Source organism: Tauraco erythrolophus, chromosome 11 (assembly GCF_009769465.1).
Source record: "Tauraco erythrolophus isolate bTauEry1 chromosome 11, bTauEry1.pri, whole genome shotgun sequence".
NCBI classification, from domain to species: domain Eukaryota; kingdom Metazoa; phylum Chordata; class Aves; order Musophagiformes; family Musophagidae; genus Tauraco; species Tauraco erythrolophus.
The window spans coordinates 10362615-10386325 of NC_141475.1; the positions used below are offsets into that span (position 1 = coordinate 10362615).

At 43.0% G+C, this 23711-nt stretch overlaps 1 protein-coding gene across 1 annotated transcript; it reads left to right on the forward strand.

Moving 5' to 3' along the window:
• The first annotated feature begins 573 nt into the window (after positions 1–573).
• On the forward strand, positions 574–21717 carry LOC104374761 (guanylate cyclase soluble subunit beta-2). Its single transcript, XM_086618611.1, has 17 exons — positions 574–701; positions 1611–1770; positions 2672–2745; positions 3589–3683; positions 3878–4038; positions 4411–4510; positions 5660–5880; positions 5967–6072; positions 7720–7823; positions 9710–9926; positions 14027–14347; positions 15824–15972; positions 18245–18391; positions 18678–18832; positions 20368–20582; positions 20671–20793; positions 21566–21717. The coding sequence occupies exons 1-17, from the start codon at positions 574–576 to the stop codon at positions 21715–21717; spliced, it is 2628 nt and encodes an 875-aa protein (XP_086474737.1).
• Positions 21718–23711: the final 1994 nt, after the last annotated feature.

The following is a 23711-nucleotide window of genomic DNA, read 5'->3' on the forward strand; positions in this document are numbered from 1 at the left end:
ATTTTTAAGGCCACTAAAATAAGGGGGGTCTTCACCCTTTCGGGGGAGAGCCGCACGGAGGCAGCTCTGCCGCCAACGGCGCTGCGAGAGCGGGGCCCGGCTCCGGCGGGGACAGACCCCCCTCTAGGGGCGGCCCGCCGGGCTGCAGGCGGCGGGGCCGGGCCGGGGGCGGCGGGGCCGGCACGGCCTCTTGCGGAGCTGCCGGCAGCGGGCACGGGTGCTCCTTGCAGGCGCGGAACGGACAGCAAAGCGGGAGGGAGGTCAGCTGCGGCGCTGGCTAAGGGTAGCTCCGGCAGGTGTATGTTTAAATAAATACTTGATATTGTTCGGGAAATACAGCGGGGTTTGCGGGTACATGTCCGTGCTGAGCCAGTCCTCCCCAGCGCAGCTGCGGGAATGCAGCAGGTGCACGGGCTTTCATTGTTTCTCTTCTCCTGAGCCAGTCTCCCTCTAGTATTTGGCTGAGAAGACAGATTTTGAGAAAAAAAGAACCCGGTTTATTTATCAGCGAGGTCTCATGAGAGTCATTAACATGCGCGGGATGGAAAGGGAGCGGGAGTACAGAGGAGGCGAATGGAGGGCAGTGACAGCACAGGGCTGGCGGGAGGGCTGCGGTCCTTGAAAAAGCAGCACCCGCACCCAGCGCAGGGCTGCCACCAGATTTGGATGTGCCTGCTGAAGGTGTATGGCACCTGCGAAAAGTACTGAGAGACAGAGCAACATGCACAACGTCTTGGAATCACCACAGAACAAGCAAAACCCCCCCTGCTCTGGCAGGCACAGGGCACTGGCTCAGTATGGGGCCCTGTCGCGTCCAAGACCCCTGCACCCAACAGCAGCAACGGCCCAGGTGGAATGGAGCTTTCACCCCCCATGGGGCTGTGTGTGCATGTTTGGCTGACAGAGCACAGAAACTCATCTTTATCCTTTTCCCCAAATGGGTCTCCATCGTGTTCTCTTACGATTCACTCTTGAAAGCAACCAAGAAATAATTATCCCAAAAATAAACCTAGGAAATAACTCTGCCAGGCACCGAAATGCATGAATTCTGTGCATCTAAAACAGATCACCATACCCCTGCTGGCATCCCTGCTGCTGTGCTTTTCCCTCAGACAGGCTGGGCTGCTGCAAACACCGCCTGGACGAGGGGCAGTTGTGTGCAAGCACCTTCACCTCCTGCTTCTTGACAGCCTCACGGCACAATGCATGGCTCAGCAGCATCCACCAGCCCAACAGCCCTACGTGCCCCTCTCCTTGGGCAAGTGAGGTTACTGACTCCACCGTTACTGTTCCTGCTCTGCTAAGAGCAGTTTTCAGCAAGCCTTGGAAACAGATGCCCTCCTCGCTTGTCACCCTCCTGGCCGCTCTCCCCAGCAAGGCCTCGGCAGTGGGGGCCCGGTGGGCCCGGCTGCGCAGTGCCCAGGTCCCACCGGGTCTCATCGCACCACGTCCCGCCCGGCCGCGCCGCAGGCTCCAGCAGCGGGGAACCGGGATGGGGAAGCCGCCGTAACCCGCGATAGTGGCAGTGATGCCATTTCACCGAGATGCTCTTCGGTGTCTCTCGGAATTCCTGCAACTACCGAAACCGTGCGTTTTCTGCTAAAAACCAGGCAGGCCAGGCGGGCACGCAAAGGGAGCGCGTCTCTGCCCGTGGCCACCGCTTGTCACCGCGCCGGCAGCCACGGCGAGAGCAGCGGGGCCGGGCCTGGCCGTGCCACCGCCCCCCGGGCAGGCAGCGGGGCGGGCGCCGCGGGCGCCGGCGGTGGCGGCGCTGGGGGCGGCTACCGGAGCCCGCGGCCGGCGGCGGAGGGGCGGCGGCGGCAGGATGGTGAGCGGCCCGTGGGGCGGCGGCGGGCTGCCCCCGGGGGCTGCCTGGGCGGGCGGGCGGGCGCGGTGGGCTCCCCGGAGGCCGGGCTGCCGGGACCCGCAGGGTTAGGGAGGCAGTTCGGACCCTCCTCCAGCCCCGGTGCCAGGCTGCCTCCGGGCAGGGGCGGGGGGCGAGTCGGGACAGGCAGCTCCTGCCCGGGACGGACAGACAGGCAGCTCCTGCTGGGGACAGACAGTCAGCTCCTGCCCTGGACAGACAGACAGGCAGCTCCTGCCGTTCACTCCCGGCCCGAGGGACCAGCCGGCTGACAGCCTCCTGCTGCCGTGCCGGGAGCGGGGTGCGAACCCGCCTTGCTGTGGGCGATTCGGACCACGCCATCCTTAGGCTGTTGCTGCTGTGACAGTGCTACTTACCGTTATTCTTTTAACCTTTTTTTTCCCCGTCTCCAGTGTATGCTTTGTCAGTACTAACGCAAAAAATAACAGTCCCAGCAGAACCAAACTTACCTCCTGCTGCTGCAGCTGTGCGTGGCTGCTGCTGCAGCCACCGCAGGGGCCGCGCTCTGGGCTGCGTGCGCGGCACAGCAGATCCCCGACCTGGTGTCTCTGGGTCCTTATCTGCGAAAGAGGATGGAATGTGTTTGCTCTGTTTCGCTGAACGCTTGTGAAATGCCGAGATAGAAGACATGCTGTTTACTGAATGATATAATGGCTATCAAACATTATTACTTTCTCTTTTGCAATATAAAATTAGCAGTGGAATCTTAACTACAAAAAGGTGGCATTTGGGCTTCATTTTGAAAATCAGTATGCCTCTTCCATGTTCATATATTTGCTTTTGCAGTATGGATTTATAAACACATGCCTGAAATCTTTGGTGGTTGAAAAGTATGGTGAAGAAACATGGGAAAAATTAAGGTATTGTGTTCTCAATATATGTAATGTATTGAAAGAAAATTCTCAGCAATTTAGCAGCAGAGGATTATGATTTCTCACTGGTAAATGGCAGTTGATACGTATCTCAAGTAATTACCAGAAGTAACTAGCAGGGCAAAGGCAAGAGTTTCTTACCTTATAACACTTCATACCCTGATCCTAATTTGTCCCAATTAATTTGTTGTATCAGATAATTAAGGATGACATTTAGTCTTATAGACAGTTGTGCAATAGACTTGCTGGCTCACTGTGGCAATATCAAAAAGTAATTACACTGAAAAGATGTCATCCTTGACATGAAGTCAGTTTAATTCCAGTACTTCCAGAAAAGCAGCTAAATATATCATCTTTTCTGGTTTTGTCTTTACTCTATGAGCTGTATGTTATTTTCCAAGATATAAAGACATATAAATACATATAATAGACATTGAAGCCAGTACAAAAAATCAGCAAGTTTTTGATCAAGTCTGTGAAGATCCAAGAGCTTGATATTGTGGCCACATTGAATAACAAGCCAGTAGGCCAGAAGACAAGCTAAGACTCTGGTTGCTCTAACCCTCCGCAGTACAATGCCCTAGTCCTTGAAAGAGTTTACTGAAATACCATGACATGAAAAAGCAAAAATGGGGAGGTGGACACCACCATTCAGCTGTGTTAAAGCAACACTCTTAAACCATCAGGGACAGTATTGTGTTCCAATATAACTTGAAGGAGGTTAAGGAGTGAGTTAACAGCAAACAGTGCTTAATGAATGCTGGCTGGGTCACCCGAGCGTGTCATAGTTACAATGCTGCTGAGACAAGAATATTGTCTTCTCTGTTGCAGGCTCCAGGCTGGAGTCCAGGATTCTTTCTTGACTTTTGAGGTGTACAGAGATGAGATAACAATGCAGCTTGTTGACAAAGCCTGCAAAATATTAGGTACGTGTCACTGCGCCTCAAAAAAGAACCAGCCTGGGTCAGGCCTGAGACTGCAGCCCAGGTTTTAGTCTCCTGTGCTCTTTGGAGTGCGCTCCCTATCTTGCAGATTTTCTGCATTCGCTCTTAATCCTCCTGACAGCATTACAAGAACTTCTAAGCCTTTCCTATTCATTAATGTATCTTTATTTTGGCAGGTGTTCCTGCTGACATGGTTCTCAGAGAGTTTGGAGAGTATTTCTTTGAATTCTGTAAACGCTCAGGCTATGACCATATGCTGAGGACACTGGGTGGAAATCTCTATGAATTCATAGAGAACCTGGATGCATTGCACAGCTACCTGTCCCTCTCTTACCAGGCAAGTTTGAGTAGTGATTACTGAGCAAGTATGTGTGGACTTCACCACAGTTCGCAACACAAGAAACAGCCTATCATAGGTGTGAATGAATAATGGAAAAAGATGCTGTAACAGGCTCTCCTATGTTCTGAAACTGGTTATTCCAAAATATTAGAACAGTTTTTTAAAACGATTTTTTCTGAGTAGTCCTCAACAGTAGATATTATTTAGCTCTAATGCATAGTAGATTTGCCTTCACAGATAAGCATATTTAATTTTCTATATTTCAGTGTATTCAGATTACTGATTATTTTATTAAGACATGGAATGCTTTTGTACAAGCAGAATTCATCAGCAAAAGATATTGAAGTTTCGTTTTTGTTTTTTCCTCAGGAGATGAACGCCCCATCTTTTAGGGTAGAAAAGAATGAAGACGGGTCAATGCATTTACATTACTATTCAGATAGAAGAGGTCTGTGCCATATTGTGCCAGGTAATCAAATAGAACACAGAGTACAGCTCAGCTGGCAATGCAATATATGTACATGGCAATCATATATTTGCAGATATGCTTTGCTCCAGTTTCAGAATCTTTTTTCAGATGAGGACTAGCCATGGAATTGAGGCCTGGTAGAGTTTAGTCACCAAACATCTGACCTCGGTATTTCCCAGACTGTCTGATCACTCTTAGCTCCCACTGGCTTTATCAAGATTTACATTATGAAAACCCAGGCCATAAGTGTCTGTTCCTTCTGTAGAATTCCTATAGAATTCCCTTCCTAGAAGGAAAATTAAAGTTCATGGTTTGTATTGTCTCTACCTGTTGATTAGTTATTGGTAACTCATGCTCCTTAAATTAGTGAAGTACAAATTATAGTTGATTTGAAGACATCCATCTATCATGTAATAGATGCTCCTGAAATACTTGTGATCTGTAAAACTACTATCGAACTGAATCTTTTTCCAGCATTTATAGGAATCTCCACAATTGTACTAATGCAAGAGTTAAACAGCTGTAAGTCTGTAAGAGATGATCGTATTCCTTTTTTTCTTAGGTGCTGCTGAATTTAGAAGTTTATCAAAACTCCACTGTTTGTTAAACTTCATTTCGTATTCCTATTGAAGCATAGAACTATTTGTCATTTCAGACAGAGCTTTTCATGTCATTGTCCAGAATTTCACGTAATAGCTAAGCAGGACTGAAAGGACTGATTGTGCATCTTCATGAAAGATATTTCCTTCCTTTCAAAAGAAAGTATTCTGCAATGACTGAAATAGATTGTTATAGCAGAATCTCTTTAGGCCCTGTGCATTTTTCGGATTAATAAGAATTCATATTAATGCTACATATGACTGTTTGGACACATTCTTCAGATATCCCGTTGATTTTTTTCTAGTGAAAATAAGCATTTGTCATCAGACAAGATGAAAGAAACAATAACTTTAAAGCTTCTCTTTCATGCACATATTCTTATCATGGTGACGGTAGTAGGAACGATGTAGGTAACAGCAGGTTGTTTTCTCTTTCCAGAGTCCTTTGGAAAAATGGTTTCTGAAACTGAAATTCCACTGTAGGCTCTCTAAAAGGGAAAACATAAAGGGTTTGTTCGTGGAAATACTTGGTCTTTTGTTTCCTCTTCAGGAATCATCGGTGCAGCAGCCCTGGATTTTTTTAACATTGAGATTTCAATGGAAATAGTCAATCAAACAGAGGAAGAAGAAAGAACTGGTAAAAAAGAACATACCATTTTTCTTGTCACTCAAACCCCTGTATTTTCATACAAGGAAAGACATAAATTTTCTTCCTCGCCTCAATATCTTGCTAACTCTGAAAAACAAATTGAGAACCAACTGCATAAAGAGGTATCTTAATATTCGTTATCAGTATGTTATTAAAATGCGATTAAAATAAAAACACCCTTGAATTTATCTTTGGATTTATTCAACAGGACCTTGAAAAAGCCAAGATTGCACTTAAAGACAGAGGAAGCTCTGTTTGTCCTGTCAAGAAAAGTCACTGGAAAACAATAAGAGGAATAATCACATTAGGAAAAGGTGACAGATCATTCAGAGGGAGCTTGTCATCATTTCTGAGTCTCTTCAATAAGAAAGTCATTAAGCCTCCCTATCTCCACCCACCCATCCATTTTGAAGTTACGATTCATATTTCTTCTGCGTCTTTTCAAAATGTTTCTGGTTAAGTTTCTTTTGTTTAGACATTGGTAATCAAAGAAAAATTGCAGATAATAAGCATGCTTAGTCATGACAGATACTTCAATGGAATATGACCTGTCACTTTTGTCTCTTAAGCAGAGTTTTCTTCTGAAAAGTATTCTCCTATAAAATGTCATCATGTGGTACATTTGATACTTCCTTCTCACATCACTTGGTCTAAGACGATGAAGTTAAGAGTGTTTTTTAACTTGGTATCTGCTACTCCGTTCCAAAGTTATCAACTGTAGTATATTCTGAAAGCCAAATTACATTCTCCATTACCAAAAATATACTGCTAATCTAGGAGTCTCTGTTTATACCTTTGTATATTATGTTTATGTATCTTTATAAAATTGAAAGATTTTTTCAGTTAGGATCTTTTGATTCCCCAAGAGGAACGAGAATCCAGGTCAGTATTACCAAGCTGTCTGGATTCTGGAAGAAGTGAAAAATTGAACCTCATATCATCTGGTGCGATGCTACATGCATTACAAGAGCAGATTCACTGAGTAAGAAATTAATACATATCCAAAATAAAATTTTAGAGTAGTATTATTACTTAAAAAAAAAATCAAATAGTTTAACAGTAAATGCAAGAGTTATCAAGAGCCAGACTTTGAAAAATGAAAACCTCACATTGACTTCCTCTGAAGCAGTAAAAGGTCTAAAAGTTGGGTCCTAAATTTGTAATCTTTTTCACCAGTCTCCTAAGTGACTTGAATGTTAGTTATCAAGCAGAATTTACTAGAGAAATTGTCATAGCCACCTTCTAGGGGAAAGAGATTACTAGAAAGAGCCGTCCTTTTGATTATTGTGAGTTACTGGAGAGGCCAGGTTTATACTGTGAAGATCAAAGGCTTTGGGTGCTTCAGTCAGATGAGCTCTTTTGACTATTTTACCCATTTTACAAAAATATCTGTTCATTAGCAAGCACAACCTGCTCTGTAGATTGGTGACCGTTTTAAAAAAAAACCTCAGGGTAAGTAAAATAGAAACCAATCAGTAATTTGGTCTTCATGCTACGGACTAGAGTTCTTTGTATCGGAGACTGAAACTCAGATCATGGTGGTCTTTTTCAACATGTGTTCCTTAGTAGCTGTCAAAGTATATTAAATCTGGTTCTGTGTACATTTTTGTGGGCCATAGCTCTGTTGTATTGCTATGACATCTCCAGATTCACAGAGCAGCAACATGTGCATTTGTTCATCTGTTCTTATTGTTTCCACATAATTTCATGCATCTAATGCTCTGCCCTTTTTCTGTGGTTAAGTTTTAAACTCGGCCAACTCAGATTAGTTGCTAATCAGCTGTGTATTAAACTGTGGAACATTTAGCACAGATGTATGCGCATTTCTGGACCCACACACTGTTTACTTTGCCTTCAGTCATTATGATGTAGAGTCCTGTCTCACTGAGTACTAAAAAGTAATGCTGACTGGTTTTATGAGGTGCAACCTGATTAAAAACTGCACGTTCGTCTCACCACAGGTAAGCTTCTGAGAGGATTTGATCCTGTTTATCCCAAGAGCCTCTGGATTGACACAAAAACATTTTGCAATGGACTTCCTTTTCATATGGTTTTTGATAAAGAGGTAGGACAAGCATGTGGTAAGGGCCTTTAGTTTTCATAAACCATATAGTAATTTTCTTCTGTTCACTGCTGCGTGTACTCTGTGTACAGTGCACACTCATTTGCAGATGCGCTCTGCACAGAGACATGCAATAAAAGTCACTCGTACAACTGGATCTGGGTCATTTCAGATAGGAATCTGCTTTGAATGTATTGAGGTTACCATGTCTGAAACAGCTGGAGATACACCAATAAGGTTTATTGCAGCAGTCTATCCATTACCAAACACTGAGCAGAATTTTCTGAGGTTTCTGGCCACCTTCCTGTCTTTGGATGTGCCAGAGACACAAAGGATGTGCCATCCTTTAAAATGGCTTTGTACTTATAGAATCATAGAATGGTTAGGGTTGGAAGGGACCTCAAAGATCATCTAGTTCCAACCCCCCTGCCATGGGCAGGGACACCCTCCACTACACCAGGCTGCTCAAAGCCTCATCCAGCCTGGCCTTGAACACTTCCAGGGATGGGACATCCACTTCTCTGGGCAACCTGTTCCAGTGCCTCACCACCCTCAGAGTAAAGAATTTCTTCCTTATATCTAATCTAAATTTGCCCTCTTTCAGTTTAAAGTCATTACCCCTTGTCTTATCACTACACGTCCTTGTAAAAAGTCCCTCTCCACCTTTCCTGTAGGCTGCCTTTAAGTACTGGAAGGCTGCAATGAGATCACCCTGGAGCCTTCTCTTCCCTTACAGCCAGTCGCTCTCTCCTCCCAGTTACTGATATATCCAAAGGCTTTTGCAAGGCTTTGCTGGCAGCTGAGGCTCTACATACTTCCTGAGTCTACTACATGCTTCTGCTGGGAAAACCTAGCTACCTGCTAAGTCTGGCAGCATGCAACCCCATCTAGTAGGAACTGGACCCAAAAATCTCTTTATCTTCTAGGGGAGGACTGAGTCTCCTCTCCTGTGCAGACACACTCTGCAGTCCCTTGGCAGGGACTGCCCTGTGGCTGGTTTCCAACTAGCCTGGGTTCCCACCAAGCTGCAGTTCCTCTTGCTCCCAATTCTGTGCAGAGAATATTAGCTTAAGACAGGAGCAAAGCAAGAAGTTGAGAATAGGACAGCAGAAGAAAGCAGAATACAGGGAATGTGTTTTGGCATCATGCTGATAGAGATTCCAGAGCAGGTAGTCTGCTTCATGCCACTGTCCGCATAAGCCAAAGTTCAGTTTTAAACCTTTCAAGACACCCAGTCTGCATAATTTGATAAAATTAGTAGTGTGGAAAAAGGGCAAGTCCTGCACCCATGATTGGTAGCTAGGTCAGAGCTTCAATAACTCTTGATGACAAGCAGTGAAGGCAGGGTGAACAGGAGTCTGCAGGAGTTAAGAACTCATGTATGGTCAGCAGGCTAAAAGAGGATGACTAAATCTTTGCACAGCAATGGTTAAGAGAAAATAACCCATGGCATCCATTAGAAAATTAATATTTGCCAAGAAGTTTTATGCCACAGTTATTTTCTTTTTGTAATGCAGGACACACTCTAGTATCTCTAATTTTCTCTTGCAGCTACCTGTAAGGCTATTTGTTAGGCCTACACAAATGCAAGCCAGGATAATAGCAGATGGTTTGTTTTGTTTTGTGTTTTTTTTTTTTTTTTTTTAACAATTGATAGGGAAGAGCATTTAGATAATAACATTCCTTTCTGGGGGCTTTACGTTGCTGTGAAGGACAGTCATTCAGAGCTTTGCGGTAATACACTAATAAGAGAAACTTTGCTCAGAAATAAGCCATGTAGTATAGCAAGGCTAAATGTGTGCACATGTATGAACAGGGATCAGCTACAGCTTGGCCTGAGCCCAAACAGAATATGAATTCTAACACATTGTCCATGTTTTCTTTTTAAGCTCAGAGTGAAGCAAGCTGGGGTGAGCATTCAAAAGATTGTACCTGGCCTTCAGACCATGGGCATCTGCTTGGATCACTACTTCAGTATCGTTCACCCAGAAGTACCCTTCACCATCTCTAGCATTCAGAAATTCATCAACAGCCAATTTGTTTTCCAGACTAGAAGAGAGATGATGCCAGAGTCATGGAAACAACGGCCAATGCTCGAGCTGAGAGGTACTTCACTGTTTTCAATAGTATAAGTGTTCATATGAAATCAGAAATTATGCAGGAGTTGAACTGATGCCTTTCTGTGGACTCCTGGCTTCACATAAGTCCTATAAATGCCCTTGTCTTTGTTCAGTGAGGAAAGGATTAGATGATTCTCTTTAGAGAAACTTTAAGATGCTTGTAGACAAATTCTGCTATTACCTCACCAGATTTTGAAGACTTTCAGTCACAAATAGCAACTGCGCTCTTGTTTGAAAGGCTTAGAAAGACAGTGTTTTTCTAATGCTGGAAAACCCACACCTTTGGAGGTTTCCTGAGTAACGGGGGCAAGGCCAAGGGAGGGTTAGATTGTTTTCTGAACCACCTCTAGTCTCAGTTATTCACAGAGTTGCAGAATTGACTCAACTCCAGTTGAGTTTGGAAGGGACCTCTGAAGATTCTCTAGTCCATCCCCACTCAAAGCAAGGCCAATTATAACAGGTTACACAGGACCATGTCTAGTTGGGTTTTCAATATGTTCGGGGATTGAGACTCTGCAACCTCCCTGAGTGACGCATTCCAGTGTTTATTCACCCTTATGGTAAAAAGATTTTTTCTTATGTTTAAATGGAATTCCTGCATTTCAATTAGTGTCTATTGTCTCTTGTCCTTTTGTTGGATATCACTGAGAAAAGTATTTTTTACTCCCTCCTATCAGGTATTTATACATATTGATAAGCTCTCCCTGAGGCTTGTCTTCTCTAGGATGAACAACCCAAGCTCTCTTAGCTTCTTCTTATATGACAGGTGCTCCAAGCCTGCCCAGATACTCCATCCTTTACTCCTTGAAAATAGGAGTGACATTTACTTTCTTTCAGTTCTCAGGAACCTCCCCCAGTGACCATGACTTTCAAAACTAATTGAGAGTGGCTTCGCAATGACACTGGCCAGCTCCCTCAGCACTCCTGGATGTATCACATCAGGTCTCATGGACTTCTATATATCCAATTTGTTCAAATGTTTACTAACCTGAACCTCCTGTGCTGATGGTAGGTCTTCATCACTCCAGACTTTCCCACTGGTCTCAGGGCCCTGAGATTCCTCAAGGGTGGTTCTTATCAGCAAAGACTGAAGCAAAGAAAGCACTGAGTACCTTGGACTTTTCTATGTCCTTTCTCAGCAGATCCCTTGCCCCATTCAGCAGCAGGCCCACATTTTCACTAGTCTTCCTTTTGCTGCTCATATACCTGTATATATCTTCTTGTTCCTCAGCAGATGCAAATCCAGGTGAGTTTTGACTTTTTCAGCTCTGCCTTTTCTTCTGGTGTGACCTGACCCAGCTTTCACCTCTCATATTCTTTCTTTTTTATGTTTGAGTTTAGTCAAGAGCTCCTTGTTCATCCATTCAGGCCCTGCCATGTTTACTTGACTTACTGCACATCGGGATAGACCATTCCTGAACTTGGAAGAGGAGATCCTTGGAAATCAACCAGCTCTTCTAAACCCTTCTTCTTTCCAAGACTGCATCCCATGGGATTCTTCCAAGCAGATCCCTGAATGGGACAAAGTCCAGTCTCCCGAAGTCCAGGGTTGCAATCTTGCTTTTTTGCCTTGTTCACTCCTCTCAGGTTCCTCACTCCATCATCGCACAGTCATTGCAGCCAAGGCTGCAACCAGCTTTCACATCCATAGTTCTTCACCATTTGTAAGTATCAGGTCTAACAGGACACCTCCCTTCATCAGCCACTTTTATTGGGAAGCTCACCTGTGTCAGTGCCTCAGTGCTCTCCAGGAACCTCCTCATTGGTTGTGCCCAGCTGTGTTGTCTGTCCAGCAGATATCAAAGTAGCTAGAGTCCACTGTTAGGCTTCCTCCCCTTGTCGTAAGAAGGTCTTATCTACTTTTTCTTCCTGAGCAGAACATCTTAGAAGACACCCATCACAACATCACCCACATTGATCTGCCTCTAATCCCTGTCTAGAAGCTCTTAGCTGGCTCATCATCCAGCCCAGGCAGAGCTTCATGCGTTTCTCTTGCTCTCTCACATAAAAGGCAGCTCTCCCTCCTTGCCTGGCTGTCCTTTCTAGAGTCTACGTTCATCCTTTGTGGTACTCCAGGTGTGTGAACTACCTCACCAAGCCTCTATGATACCAATGACATGGTAGTCCTGCAACTGCACTCAGACCTCTAGTTCCTCCTGGTTTTTCCCCATGCTGTGCACATTTGTGTACAGGCACCTCAGAGAGGTGCCCGGTCATGCCCATTTCCCAGAAAAGGAACGAGAGTTTCTTCTATAATGCTCTCTCTATATTCTTCTTTTCAGAGGTTAGAACCAAATATGTAGTGTAAGGCATTATGATCTCTGCAATATGGTTGTATTATCACTCTTGGTTTTGGTTGGGATTCAATGCCAGCTGCCCTGGGAATCTCCCCAGCCCTCAGCTACAGGATTCTGCTTCGTGGGAACCCGTGGAAGGGACACCGTGCCAGCCCTCAGAGCCAGCTCCTGCTCATGGAGCCACCGGGCCCAGCATGGAGATGCACTGAGCTATGTCACAGTAACTCCCCAGGTCTCAGCTCCCCGTAGCTCTGCACATCAGCCTCTGCACCCCACGCAGAACCGCTTGGCACTGCCGAGGATTTTCTTTGCCAAAGTAATTACAAAGTACGTGAAACAACATTTTAAACCCAGCCACCCAGCGCAGGCGAGGCTGGTTGGTGGATCTTGGATCGCGTCTTTGACATGTAGAGATGATAATGAGAACACGAGGTGAGCTTTCCTGCAATGACGCACCGAGCATTGCTCCTGCCAGCGCCTGGTTCCCGTCTGCTGGGTGAGGGGACGAGGAAGCTCTTAGGGACAAAATGTGAATCCATGATTCGTTCTTAATTTATGCCTTTGAGGGGAGTTATTTGCTATGGGCTGGGTTTCAAACGTGGGTAAAAATAGATTTGTTAGCTGTGCTCTTATTTTTTGTAGTTGCATTTTCAGGTTCTGACTTCTGTCTTCACACCACCACCCTCCCCGCCCCGTGTTATGTAAGAGTTTATCAGTTAAAATTATTTTAGCAAAAAACGTGGTTTATTTGCTTTATTTTTACTCAGTGGAATGAGTATGGAATGATCCTCTGCTTTGTGTAATTATCTATAATGAAATTTAAGTGTTCTGTGACCTCAATTTTGCTTCTCTGAACTATATAATATGACCTAATTTTCCCTTTTCTCCTTTTACCTTTACATAATAACTGTCAGTTCTGGTATTCCTGAGATTTAGAAAAACATTAAGAGTTTAGGGAGACCTTGAAAAAAGTGATGTTACCAAAAGAAAGAATTTTAACTAGTCACAGGTACAATTTTACTTCCTCTTATGCTGTCAGGGTTGATTCACATGGTATCTCTGATGTTCCAATCCTGTTGCTTTTCAAGCTGTTCATCCAGTTGCCCTGGGGATGCAGTGAGAGAGAAATAGGAATTCCTAGATCGCTGTTCAGAAAGCAAGGATACTTATGAAGAAGAATAATAAAATTTTAACAAAATCAAACCCATAACCAAATATAAACAAAGAAAATGAAAACTCAACACCTGCCCCACAAATCCCTTCTACCTTTCAGGCATTTTTGTACGTGCTTATTTAGATGGTCATAGTGACTGAAAGCACCAGTTTCCAGGAGGGACAGCTCCTTTTGCTTTACTGGGGCCACATATTACCCACTGTGAAATTAAACTTTAAATGTTTCGCATAACCATTGTGAGTCTCGGTTCCCCTGTGCATGACGCTGACTGATTGGCTTCAGAACAGCTCAAGAACTGGTAGCAGAGGAGAGGAGAGATGCTGCCAGCACCGCGGTTCCTCGTGAAGAGGAGGGATGTGATGCATGGTTGGGCTCTGTCTAGCAGTTGCAATGAATGAGTGACTGCTTTTTGGGTCCTGAAATTTTTTTATTTGCCTAGTGTACCTCCTCCAAACAAGTCCACCTCTAAGTCCCAGAAACAGAGTAATTCCTGGGATGACCCTACAAAAAGCCCCTGTCCTTAGAACTCATCCCCTAAAATTAACAACAGTAATACTGAGCGTCACATGAAAGTCTGAGCTGCTGAAAACTCTTACCGACGCTTGTTTTGAACAGGCCAGATGATCTGGATGGAGTCCCTGCAGTGCATGCTCTATCTATGCTCACCTTTGCTTCGCACTTTGCACGAACTGGAGGAGCGACAGATGCACATTGCAGACATTGCACCTCATGACGTGACCAGGGATTTGATTCTTCTCAATCAGCAGCGACTGGCAGAGATGGAGCTCTCTAACCAGCTAGAGAGGAAGAAGGAAGAACTGCGGATACTGTCAAAACACCTGGAGGAAGAGAAGAAAAAGACGGAAGCTCTGCTCTATGCCATGCTTCCTCAGCACGTGGCCAATCAGCTGAAAGAGGGGAAGCAAGTTGAGGCAGGTGAATGAACAGGACGCATTCGTGATGCATGATTCGTGCACCAGGTGATGGTGAAGGAGAGACTGGGGTGCTGGCACAGCCCTATTGTCACTATTGTGGAGTACGTTCTCTACTTGGTGATGTTCTCTACTTGGTTATATTCATGGTAGGAGAAGGACCACAGACCCTTAATCTCACTGATAATAAAGATTAGACTATTCTCTCAAACAAGGCTTGGGAAGCTATTTGCCAAAACTGCTCCTTAGGAGGTGAAAGGTGGTAGCAGCTGCTCATTCAGGGACAAAATTCAATGTTTCAACAGTAAACTAAATTGTGTTTTAAGTGGGTATACAGGGAAATGAGGGCTCAAAAATGAAAGGAGTAAAGAAATTGGCCTTTGCTAGAAGATTCTCTTAGTTCCTCTACGCTATTAAACCTAGAATTATCATTATTCTCATTGTTATTAAGGATAGCAAGTACGATATGCTTAAATTTCCTTTAGTAAGCACATCTATGAAGTTAAGGGTGTCATGGTTTAACCCAGCTGGCAACTAAACACCATGCAGCCGCGTGCTCACCCTCCCCCACCCCCAGGGAATGGGGAAGAGAATTAAAGGGGAAAAGGGAAAGAGACTTGTGAGTTGAGATAAGAACAATTTAATAACAACAATAATTTTAAATTAAAAGTAATAATGATAAAATAATAATAAAAATGATAATATATTAAAATAATAATAATATTTGATAAACAAGTGATGCACAGCATAATTACTTACCACCCACTGATCACTGCCAGTCCCAGTTAGCAATCCCAAAACAGGCAAGTCCTGAAATTGCAATCCTGTAAGAATGAGGGCCCCCAAAAAAGATCCTGAGAGAGTGAGACAGAACTCCCAACTTCTCGGCCAATCTTCATCTATATACTGGGCACGACGTTGCATGATATGGAGTATTCCATTGGCCAATTTGAACCTCAACCCTAAATCTAAGCTCAAATCATAAGCTAGGAGTTGTGGGTTCTTTGTCTTGACCATGCTAGCCCCAACCTGCCGTGCACCTGCACGCTGGCAAAACATGGGAAGCTGAAAAGTCCTTGATGTCTCAGCACCAACTATAAACATCAGTGTGTTATCAACATTCTTCTCATAACAAATCCCATACTAAATCCAAAACACAGCACTATTCTAGCTACTAAAAAGAAAGCTAACTCTGTCCTAGCTGAAGCCAGGACAGGGGTAAAGAGCTAAGTATATGATGAATATGGATAGACAAAGGGATGTATTCAGATGTCTGGATTACTTGAGATTATTTTTATGTTTGATATACTCTTATATTGACATCTCCCTTTCATGTCAGTACCAGTATATGAGTATTACAGCTGATAGGTCATATGTCCTAAAAGAATGACGAGAAAGCAATCTTAGAAAACATGTCTCAAACAGATGTTACAATTGTCCAGTCGTTACACGTACTTACTACTGGTCTTTCTGCTCACAGGAGAGTTCAAGGAGTGCACTATATTGTTCAGCGATGTTGTGACCTTTACCAACATTTGTGCCCAATGTGAGCCTATTCAGATAGTTCTCATGTTAAATTCAATGTACCTGCGATTCGACAGACTGACCACGGTGCATGATGTGTACAAGGTATGTACTGATCCATAGAGGCTGTAGAAATAGTCTGGAAAAACATTTTGTTGCTGTTTGTTTTGGTCTTTTGTTTTTAAATGCACTTAAATCCTCTTCCCTACAGCGTGATTTTTGCTAAACCATGAAATAGTGCATATTTGTAGTGGCCACACAGAGAAACTAAAAACCAGGCAGAGGTGTGATTAAAGACGTTTAAAATATTCAGACAGGAATGTAACATCTGTCATGGGCTAGAATCTCTTTCCACAACACTACTGCCAGAATGGCTGTTCTTTCAAGTATCTCTCTCTCTCTCTCCTCCCCCCCTCTCAAATGCCTACCCAACATGACCGGAAATCCTAGTTTATAGACCAATTTGAATCATTTTCCTAGTTCTTTTATTCCAACCTGTTGTAAACAGGTCACTGTGTCATCAAGTATCTCCTTTAGTGGGAAATAATATTGTAAACAATACCCAGATAATACCTAGACTTTGTTTTGCTTCATGGAGATCTTAGGCAATAGTACAGATCTCCTGCTGACCCCAAAGAGCACTGATTAGATCTGGACTGTAATGTACGTGTTGTCTCCAAACCGTGCGGGAAGGATCAGAGCCCTGGTTGTACGTATAACAGCAGTGATACTAACATCCCCAGAGCTAGGCAGATTGGACAAGCTGAAGAGCACTTTCTAAGCTTCTGTCTGTCCCCAGCACATTAAATATTTAGGAAGGCAGAAATAGTAAAGGGCGAAATCCAAATCTCATTCATTCCTTGCTCAGGCAGGCATGCAGTTCATCCCACAATAAATTGCACTGGGAAATCAGAAGCATTTCTGCCTTGGCAAGGAAACTGTATTCAATAATTGAAGCATCCAGGATATGGCCCACAGATTTTAAGATAAATTAGCATCATATTCTATGTAAATCATCCATCATAAGTAAATTATCTGTCCCTATAATAATCTCCTTTGGATGCCTATATATAACTCGTATTAATATTGAAGGGGGTTACTAGGGTACAGAGAGGGAGGAGGAGAGCACTATTTCAGGGAATTGAGAAAGAAATGAAATATTGAAATTGATCAAAGAAACTTGGCCCAAGCTTATAAGCATCTGAAGTTATGAATAAATCTCGTTAAATTAAATCTCCTTCCATGGCCAAAAAATAATTAGGGTATCTGTTTACATGAGTAGCTTTTAACAGTTGTTTTTAATGTGTTTCAGAAAGTTACTGGGCTTGGCTGTCTGATAGCAGGCATGTACAAGGACACATTTTTCGAGACTAATGTGCTGAACAGTTTTAAGTCATTATGTTAATGAACAAACCCAAAGATGAAATTATGTTCCCGCTCTCCTATTGGTATTCATTTTTAAGAAATCCAGTTAATCTAATTTAAACTGATCTCTTATTTACTGATGGTAAATTTAACAGTGAATTCTCATAACAGCAGTTTAGAAAATTTCCTTACCGTGTAGCAGTCTTCTACAGTGAATTGTAAACATTTGAGTGTTCTCTGTTTCAGACAGGCCTACTCTATTCCCAGCGAAATCTCTGGTACAGGGACAAACCCCAAAGTATTTCTCAGTGCCTTACCATGCACTCCAAGGAGACTGGATGCCTGAGGGAGGACAAACTCTTCAGCATTTGTCTCACAGGCTGTAGCATGTTGTGGGAAAACAGCTGGTTGTAAAGAAGGATGCTCCTGAACTGCTTAGTCCACACTTTGCATTTTCTGACATCCTGGAGATTGGAAGTTTCTTAATTTTGTGTGAACTCCTTAATAATAATAATCACCAGTGAAAAGACTCCCTTGCTTTACTGAGACTTTTAAAAAAGAAATATTTTTTAAAAAAGAAGTCTGCTTTTAACACCAATTGTGAATTAGACCTAAGTAATAGTGTCCAGCTATTGGATAACCTCCTGGCTCAGGAGTCCGTGCCTGGGGACAGCTCTTTGCATATGGGTCTGCCCTGGGTAGGAAAAAGGCAAAACATCTGACACTTTCACAGCAACCCTTACTCCTTAGGGTCTCTCACACTGATATCTAAAATGGGTCAAGTAAGCAGGGACAGAACGCATTGAAATTTTTATTGTGGAGTCAAGGAAAGGATCCCCCCCATCTCAAGGCAATTCACATGTGCTAGAGCTTCTTAGTGATTGGAAACATCTTTTAAAAGAAAGTGGGGGGGGGGGGGGTTGGTGCAGGTAAGAAGAGGCCCAAACAGCAAAGCACTAACCTCAGCAAGATATACATGGCATGCTCATGTGCTTGTCCTTCTCAACGAAAGGTGGAGACAATTGGAGATGCCTATATGGTAGTAGGTGGGGTCCCTGTGCCTGTACCCACTCACGCTGAGCGAGTTGCTAACTTTGCCTTGGGGATGATCATGGCAGCTAAAGAAGTACAGAATCCAGTTTCTGGAAATCCTATCCAAGTAAGTTGCTAACGCAAAGATGCATGTGTGTCTGTCTGCCTCTTGGGTTGGGCTTCTGGTTGATATATTGCAGTAGGACATCAAAGAGCTTCTTCTCACTTATCTGTGACGTTGAGCAAAGCCCACAGGGGTGCATTTTTCACAAAGAGCCTCTCCCTGTGGATATTTGATATTTTACTGGCGTCCAGTGTTGTGTTAGGATGAATTTTTAGGTGGCTGGATAGCATTAAGAAAGACGTTAAATAACAAGTGACATTTTTGGGGGGTGTTTTATGTCTTTGTAAAGATTAGAGTTGGGATCCATACAGGTCCTGTCTTGGCTGGAGTCGTTGGAGAAAAGATGCCTCGTTATTGCTTGTTTGGAGACACGGTGAATATAGCTTCCCGGATGGAAAGTCATGGTGTCCCGAGTAAAATTCATCTAAGCTCCAGTGCCTATCAGTGAGTAACTAAAAATGGAAACTTTTCCTGTTAAAAGCTGCGCTAAAAAATGCTGCCTTGACAGCTGCAGCTTTCAATGTAGATGATGCTGTTTTAGTCACTGATTTATGCAGCTTACTTATAAAAAAAAATCACTGCTTGCAAAGAGTTTTATTTGTTCTGAACTATTTCAAATGCACTTGTATATAGAGATAGAGGTTTGAGAGTCTCAATCCTAGAGAGCAAAACATGGGAAAAAAATAATTGTGATCGCTTATTTGGAAGCATCCATTGACTGATGTAGATGCTAGAAAGATGGTCAGAACATTTAATTTGACATCTTGCATAACAAAAGCTTTAAAATCTCTCTGATTGAGCACAACAATTTGTGGTGAAACAGTTTTATTTGCACTTACTAAGGATTAACTGCATAAACTACTATTCATGCAGTGAGTAATTTACTTTCTTAAAACTCATGTTACTAAAAATGAAATACTACATTTTCAAGATTCTTATGTATGCATAAAATATGTATGCAAGAGGCGAAAGTGAAGATGAACTACAAAGGAGGAGTACAGAAACATTGTCTGGACACATAGGAATGACATTAGGAAAGCCAGAGCTCAACTAGCATTGAAATGGACAAGGAAGTTTCAAAGGCAGTGAGAGGAGTTTCTGCTGTGTTAGCAGAAAAGTATAAATGGAAATGTGGACCTGCTGTGGCAGGTGATTTAGTGGCAGTCCTTGAATAAAGGCTGAGTTACTCAAGGCCTCTCTTGCCTCAGTCTTCACTGATGAGGTCTTCAAGGTCCCTGCACCTAGAGTCAGGGTTCAAGGTGTAGGTGAAGTACCAGTATTGGAAGAGGATCAGATCAGGTGTCTTTTGAGAAATTTTGATCTACAGAAGCATATGGGAGCAGATGGGATGCCTCCAAAGGTAATGACAGAGCTGGTTGATGGCATTACAGTGCTGCTGACTGTCATCTTTGGCAGGTCATGAAGATCAGCACTGTAGCAACTGAAGAAAGCCAGATGCTTCACCTATATTGAAAAATGGCAAGGAGGACAGGCTGGGGAACTATAGCCTGGTCAGCCTTATGTCAGTCACAGTAAAAATCAAGTCCTCTTGGAAGCCATTTTTGGGCACATGAAGGCAGCAATTGGGAATAGCCAGTCTGGATTTACCAGGAGTAAATCATGCTTGACGAACTTGATTGCCTTCTCTGATGAAGTGACTGGAGATAGTTCTGTCTAACTGATATTGGCTGCCTCAGTTCTTAATGTCTATTTACTAGTCAATAAGAACCCTCCACCATACTGAAGTATTTGACTATGTGATCCATTGATTTTTTGATCAGGCTGTACGTGTAAAGCTATAAAAGCACAGCAAGCTTGAATAAACAGTTGAAACAAACCCTGAATTGTTCACAGATCACTATCGTTTTTCCGGGACTGTTGTGATTTGATTGCTTAGATTACAATAGCTCTTCTAAAACATCAGTGCTCTTTTTACTAATCTTGATTTTTCATGTGTCATTTTGCTTCTGATATTTTAGATGCCTAAAATACAAGAATTTTGAGATGACTGAAAGAGGAGAAATAGAAGTAAAAGGCAAAGGGAAAATGCACACGTACTTCCTCATTAGAAATAAAACTGCAACTGAGAATGAGATTATGGGAAGGCCAATGAAGGACTTAGATTCTGGCCATGAATCTGTTCAGTCCTTTCAAGAAGGAAGGACTGAAACAATACTAGGTTATCATCAGCCAGGTAGAGTCAACTCAACATATCTTTCCCTCCTTGAACAAATGAACGATAATACAACTCAATAAAGTATCCTTTTCTGTTCTTTTTTCAGTTACTCGGACTCAGCCAGAGAAGGACCAGACCCCAGCCATTGCAATGAAGTATATCGATGGCCCCACCGATGCACAAAACAGCCTCAAAAGAAGAAATCAGCCGAAAATTGCGGATTTAACAGGTAGTTATTTAGTTACCATCTAGCAAAGACAACAGAACTAGGAAGTAACTGAGGCTTAATCTTGCAGCTTCATTATGTTCCTCTTCTGAATAACCATAGTTTTACTCAAGCTAGAAATTCACACCAACATACTCATGTTGGTGAAACTAACCATACTGCACACTGTTTAGGGCCAAACGAGTTCACCTTCAGAGCAATCCCGAGTGTTAATTGTGCATTAAGGAGAAAGAAGCTGATGTAGCTGTCGAACCTCAGAGTCCTTCTGGCAGGGCAAACAGAATAGATAAATGTTAGACAGCTCTTCACATGGACAGGCCCAATTGTTCATGTACACATCTTTTCCTAGAAAAGCTGTCATTATTTGTAGTTATGGGGAAGCCCTTATGGACTCGAGCCTGAGAAAGAAAGACCTCACTGGTTCTGCAGCCTGGCAGTTCACAAGCCAGTCTCCTGCAGGTGTCAGAAGGATTTGTTGCCATGGCCATGTTCTGCGACCAAAGTTCATTCTCCTTTGTAGTAGCTGATACTGAGAGAGATAATGGATTTGATGCCATAACAGTCTAATCTAATGCAGCACATCTTGTAATTCTATTTACATGTTTTGTAGATTTTTTGCAGGCTAAATATGTTGTCACTGATTGCTAGAAAGTATTTGCTCCCTTTCCTCCCACCTGCTTAGACATGGTAGTTCTGATAAACAGATATGGTGTGCTGATAAACAGAAACCTCTATGGTCATTAAAAACTCACACTGAAGGAGTATTTCCTTTCAGGCAAAACTTATGATTCCAAAAGCGATGGGAGTCTCCATGGCAACCAGCATGCAGATGATGGTCCCTGTCCTCTAAACCGGGGAAGAGTCAAACCTGCTACTGAAGAGCCACAGATTAGAAATGTTCGCTCTAATTTTTGCACTTTACTCTAAATTTCTTACTTTTTACATTAAACAGAGCAATTTTATTATGATTTAGTGCATTTTGCTGTTGTGGGACTGATTTCGTATATCAAATACCACCTGATTTTGTAAAAACAGAAAAAAAAAACCAAGGAAAAAAAAAAGACATTTCATCACAGTTTTCAGCAAAAAGAAAACAATGGAGGATATGGTTTTTTAATCAATCTACATGTGCCATATAATACTCCCACTAGTGAAGGAAAGCACTGTAAGCTGCTTTGAAGACATATTTTTCAGCCTCTGCCATGTCTTTGAATATCCCTATGTAAAAATCACTTTTTGGTATCTCATGCAGCAATTGAGAAAGAGGTGACTCATCCAGCTAGAAATATCCCTACTCAAACGACAACTTGCCATAAAAGAAACATCTCTGAAGTGACCATCTGTCTTGACTTCAGCACAGCCAACAACTTCCCTGTGTAAGGTTAGCAGAGTTTGAGCTACATTTTAACTGTGATGACAGTTTAATCTCTGAACAGGTCTTTTGTTGGGTAAAGGCATTATGCAGTAGAAGTGCAGAATGGATCTAATATGACTGGTATTTTTCCATCCTGAAGAGAAAATATTGTGTGCTTTATAGCACCCAACAGTGAAAAAAAACCATCTGCGACCCTTGAACCAGCTGTCTGTGCTGTGCTTAGGTGATCATAGGACATGCACATAGTGGACTTGCGCAGCATCGAATTCATCAAAATGCTGAAGGACTGTTCAAAGCCTATGAACTATTTGAGACCTTTAAACAAATTGCAAGTTCATTTCTCATTTTCTCACCCCAGTTAAATAAAAATAGAGTTTCAGGGCTACAGAGGGAGCCTGTCAGCACAGGAATTAATTTTGTCAACGTCATTGAAAATAACAGCGTTAAAGATCATCATCGCTTACCTGGTGTCAGAGGCTCCTCAGCTGAATTACTTCCATGCTGGTATATTCTTAGATTATGCCTGATCAGAAATGGCAAAGAAAAACTGAAGTTCAGCTGTCAGGGATTTAAGATGTAGGAGCAAGAATACAATGGATATAAAGGTTATGGACAATTTGGTGCGTCATAAATTGTGCTCTTGCTCGTATAAACGGAGGTTGGAGTAGGTAGAATGTGTTTGTACTGGGTGACTTTGACAAGAGATGCACCCTGCACACTGATTTATTACCTTTGGGCATGGATTTGTTGTCTAAGGATGCAAGCATGGGACCCGTTTGAACTTTGAGCAAGAACTCACTGGAGAAGGCGATAATGTTACTCCTCTGTTACAGTCTGGAGCATCACATTTCCAACTGTCTGCGGCAAGAGCGAGGCTCTTTAAACACCAGACAGAGAGGTAAGGCTGATGAAAGGCATCTCCTCCTCTCTATAGCGTAATAAGATGAAATTCCACCTGGTTAGATTTTCATTTTAAACGTTGGAGACAGCAGCTCCCTTGTCTGGGTGCTCTACAGCTCTGTCTACGTTAGCAAGTAGTGCAGACCCGTAGAGGAGGACATGTAGAGTGAAACCGTCAGTGCTGCTGTCCACACTATAGGTATTTCAGAGGACTTGCTGGTGTGGTCCCACACACTGAATATCCATTAGCTTTTGGAGCACCTTATAAGCACATCCTCAGGCTTAGTTTCATCCAGAAGAGACCCATTCGTGTGCTCTGAGACCACTCTACAATGTGAAATGAAGTACGGTGTGTGGGTTTGACCAGGACATTCACTCAGGAGGGTACTCCCGACTGACTGAAATGCTGATCTAGATGCACCCTTTAACATCAGCGCTTTCCACGGTACAGCTGAGCAGCATCGTTCCGGGAGAGTGCAGCTTTATGAATGGCAAGATTGATCTATTTTATTATTTATTTATTTATTTATAAGGTTTCTACTGTCTAGGCAGAATCATTATTTTGGAGAGAGCGAGATCTACTGTAGGTTGAAGATGCATCTAAGGATTATTATTGTTAAGTTGGGTATCAAGATTTTAAACATTT

Excerpts from the sequence above, each read along its gene's own strand:
- LOC104374761 (XM_086618611.1), top strand. The coding sequence starts at position 574 with ATGGAGGGCAGTGACAGCACAGGGCTGGCGGGAGGGCTGCGGTCCTTG. Across the intron at positions 9,927-14,026 it reads GCCAATGCTCGAGCTGAGAG|GCCAGATGATCTGGATGGAG; the intron begins GTACTTCACTGT and ends TGTTTTGAACAG. Across the intron at positions 18,833-20,367 it reads CTAAGCTCCAGTGCCTATCA|ATGCCTAAAATACAAGAATT; the intron begins GTGAGTAACTAA and ends CTGATATTTTAG.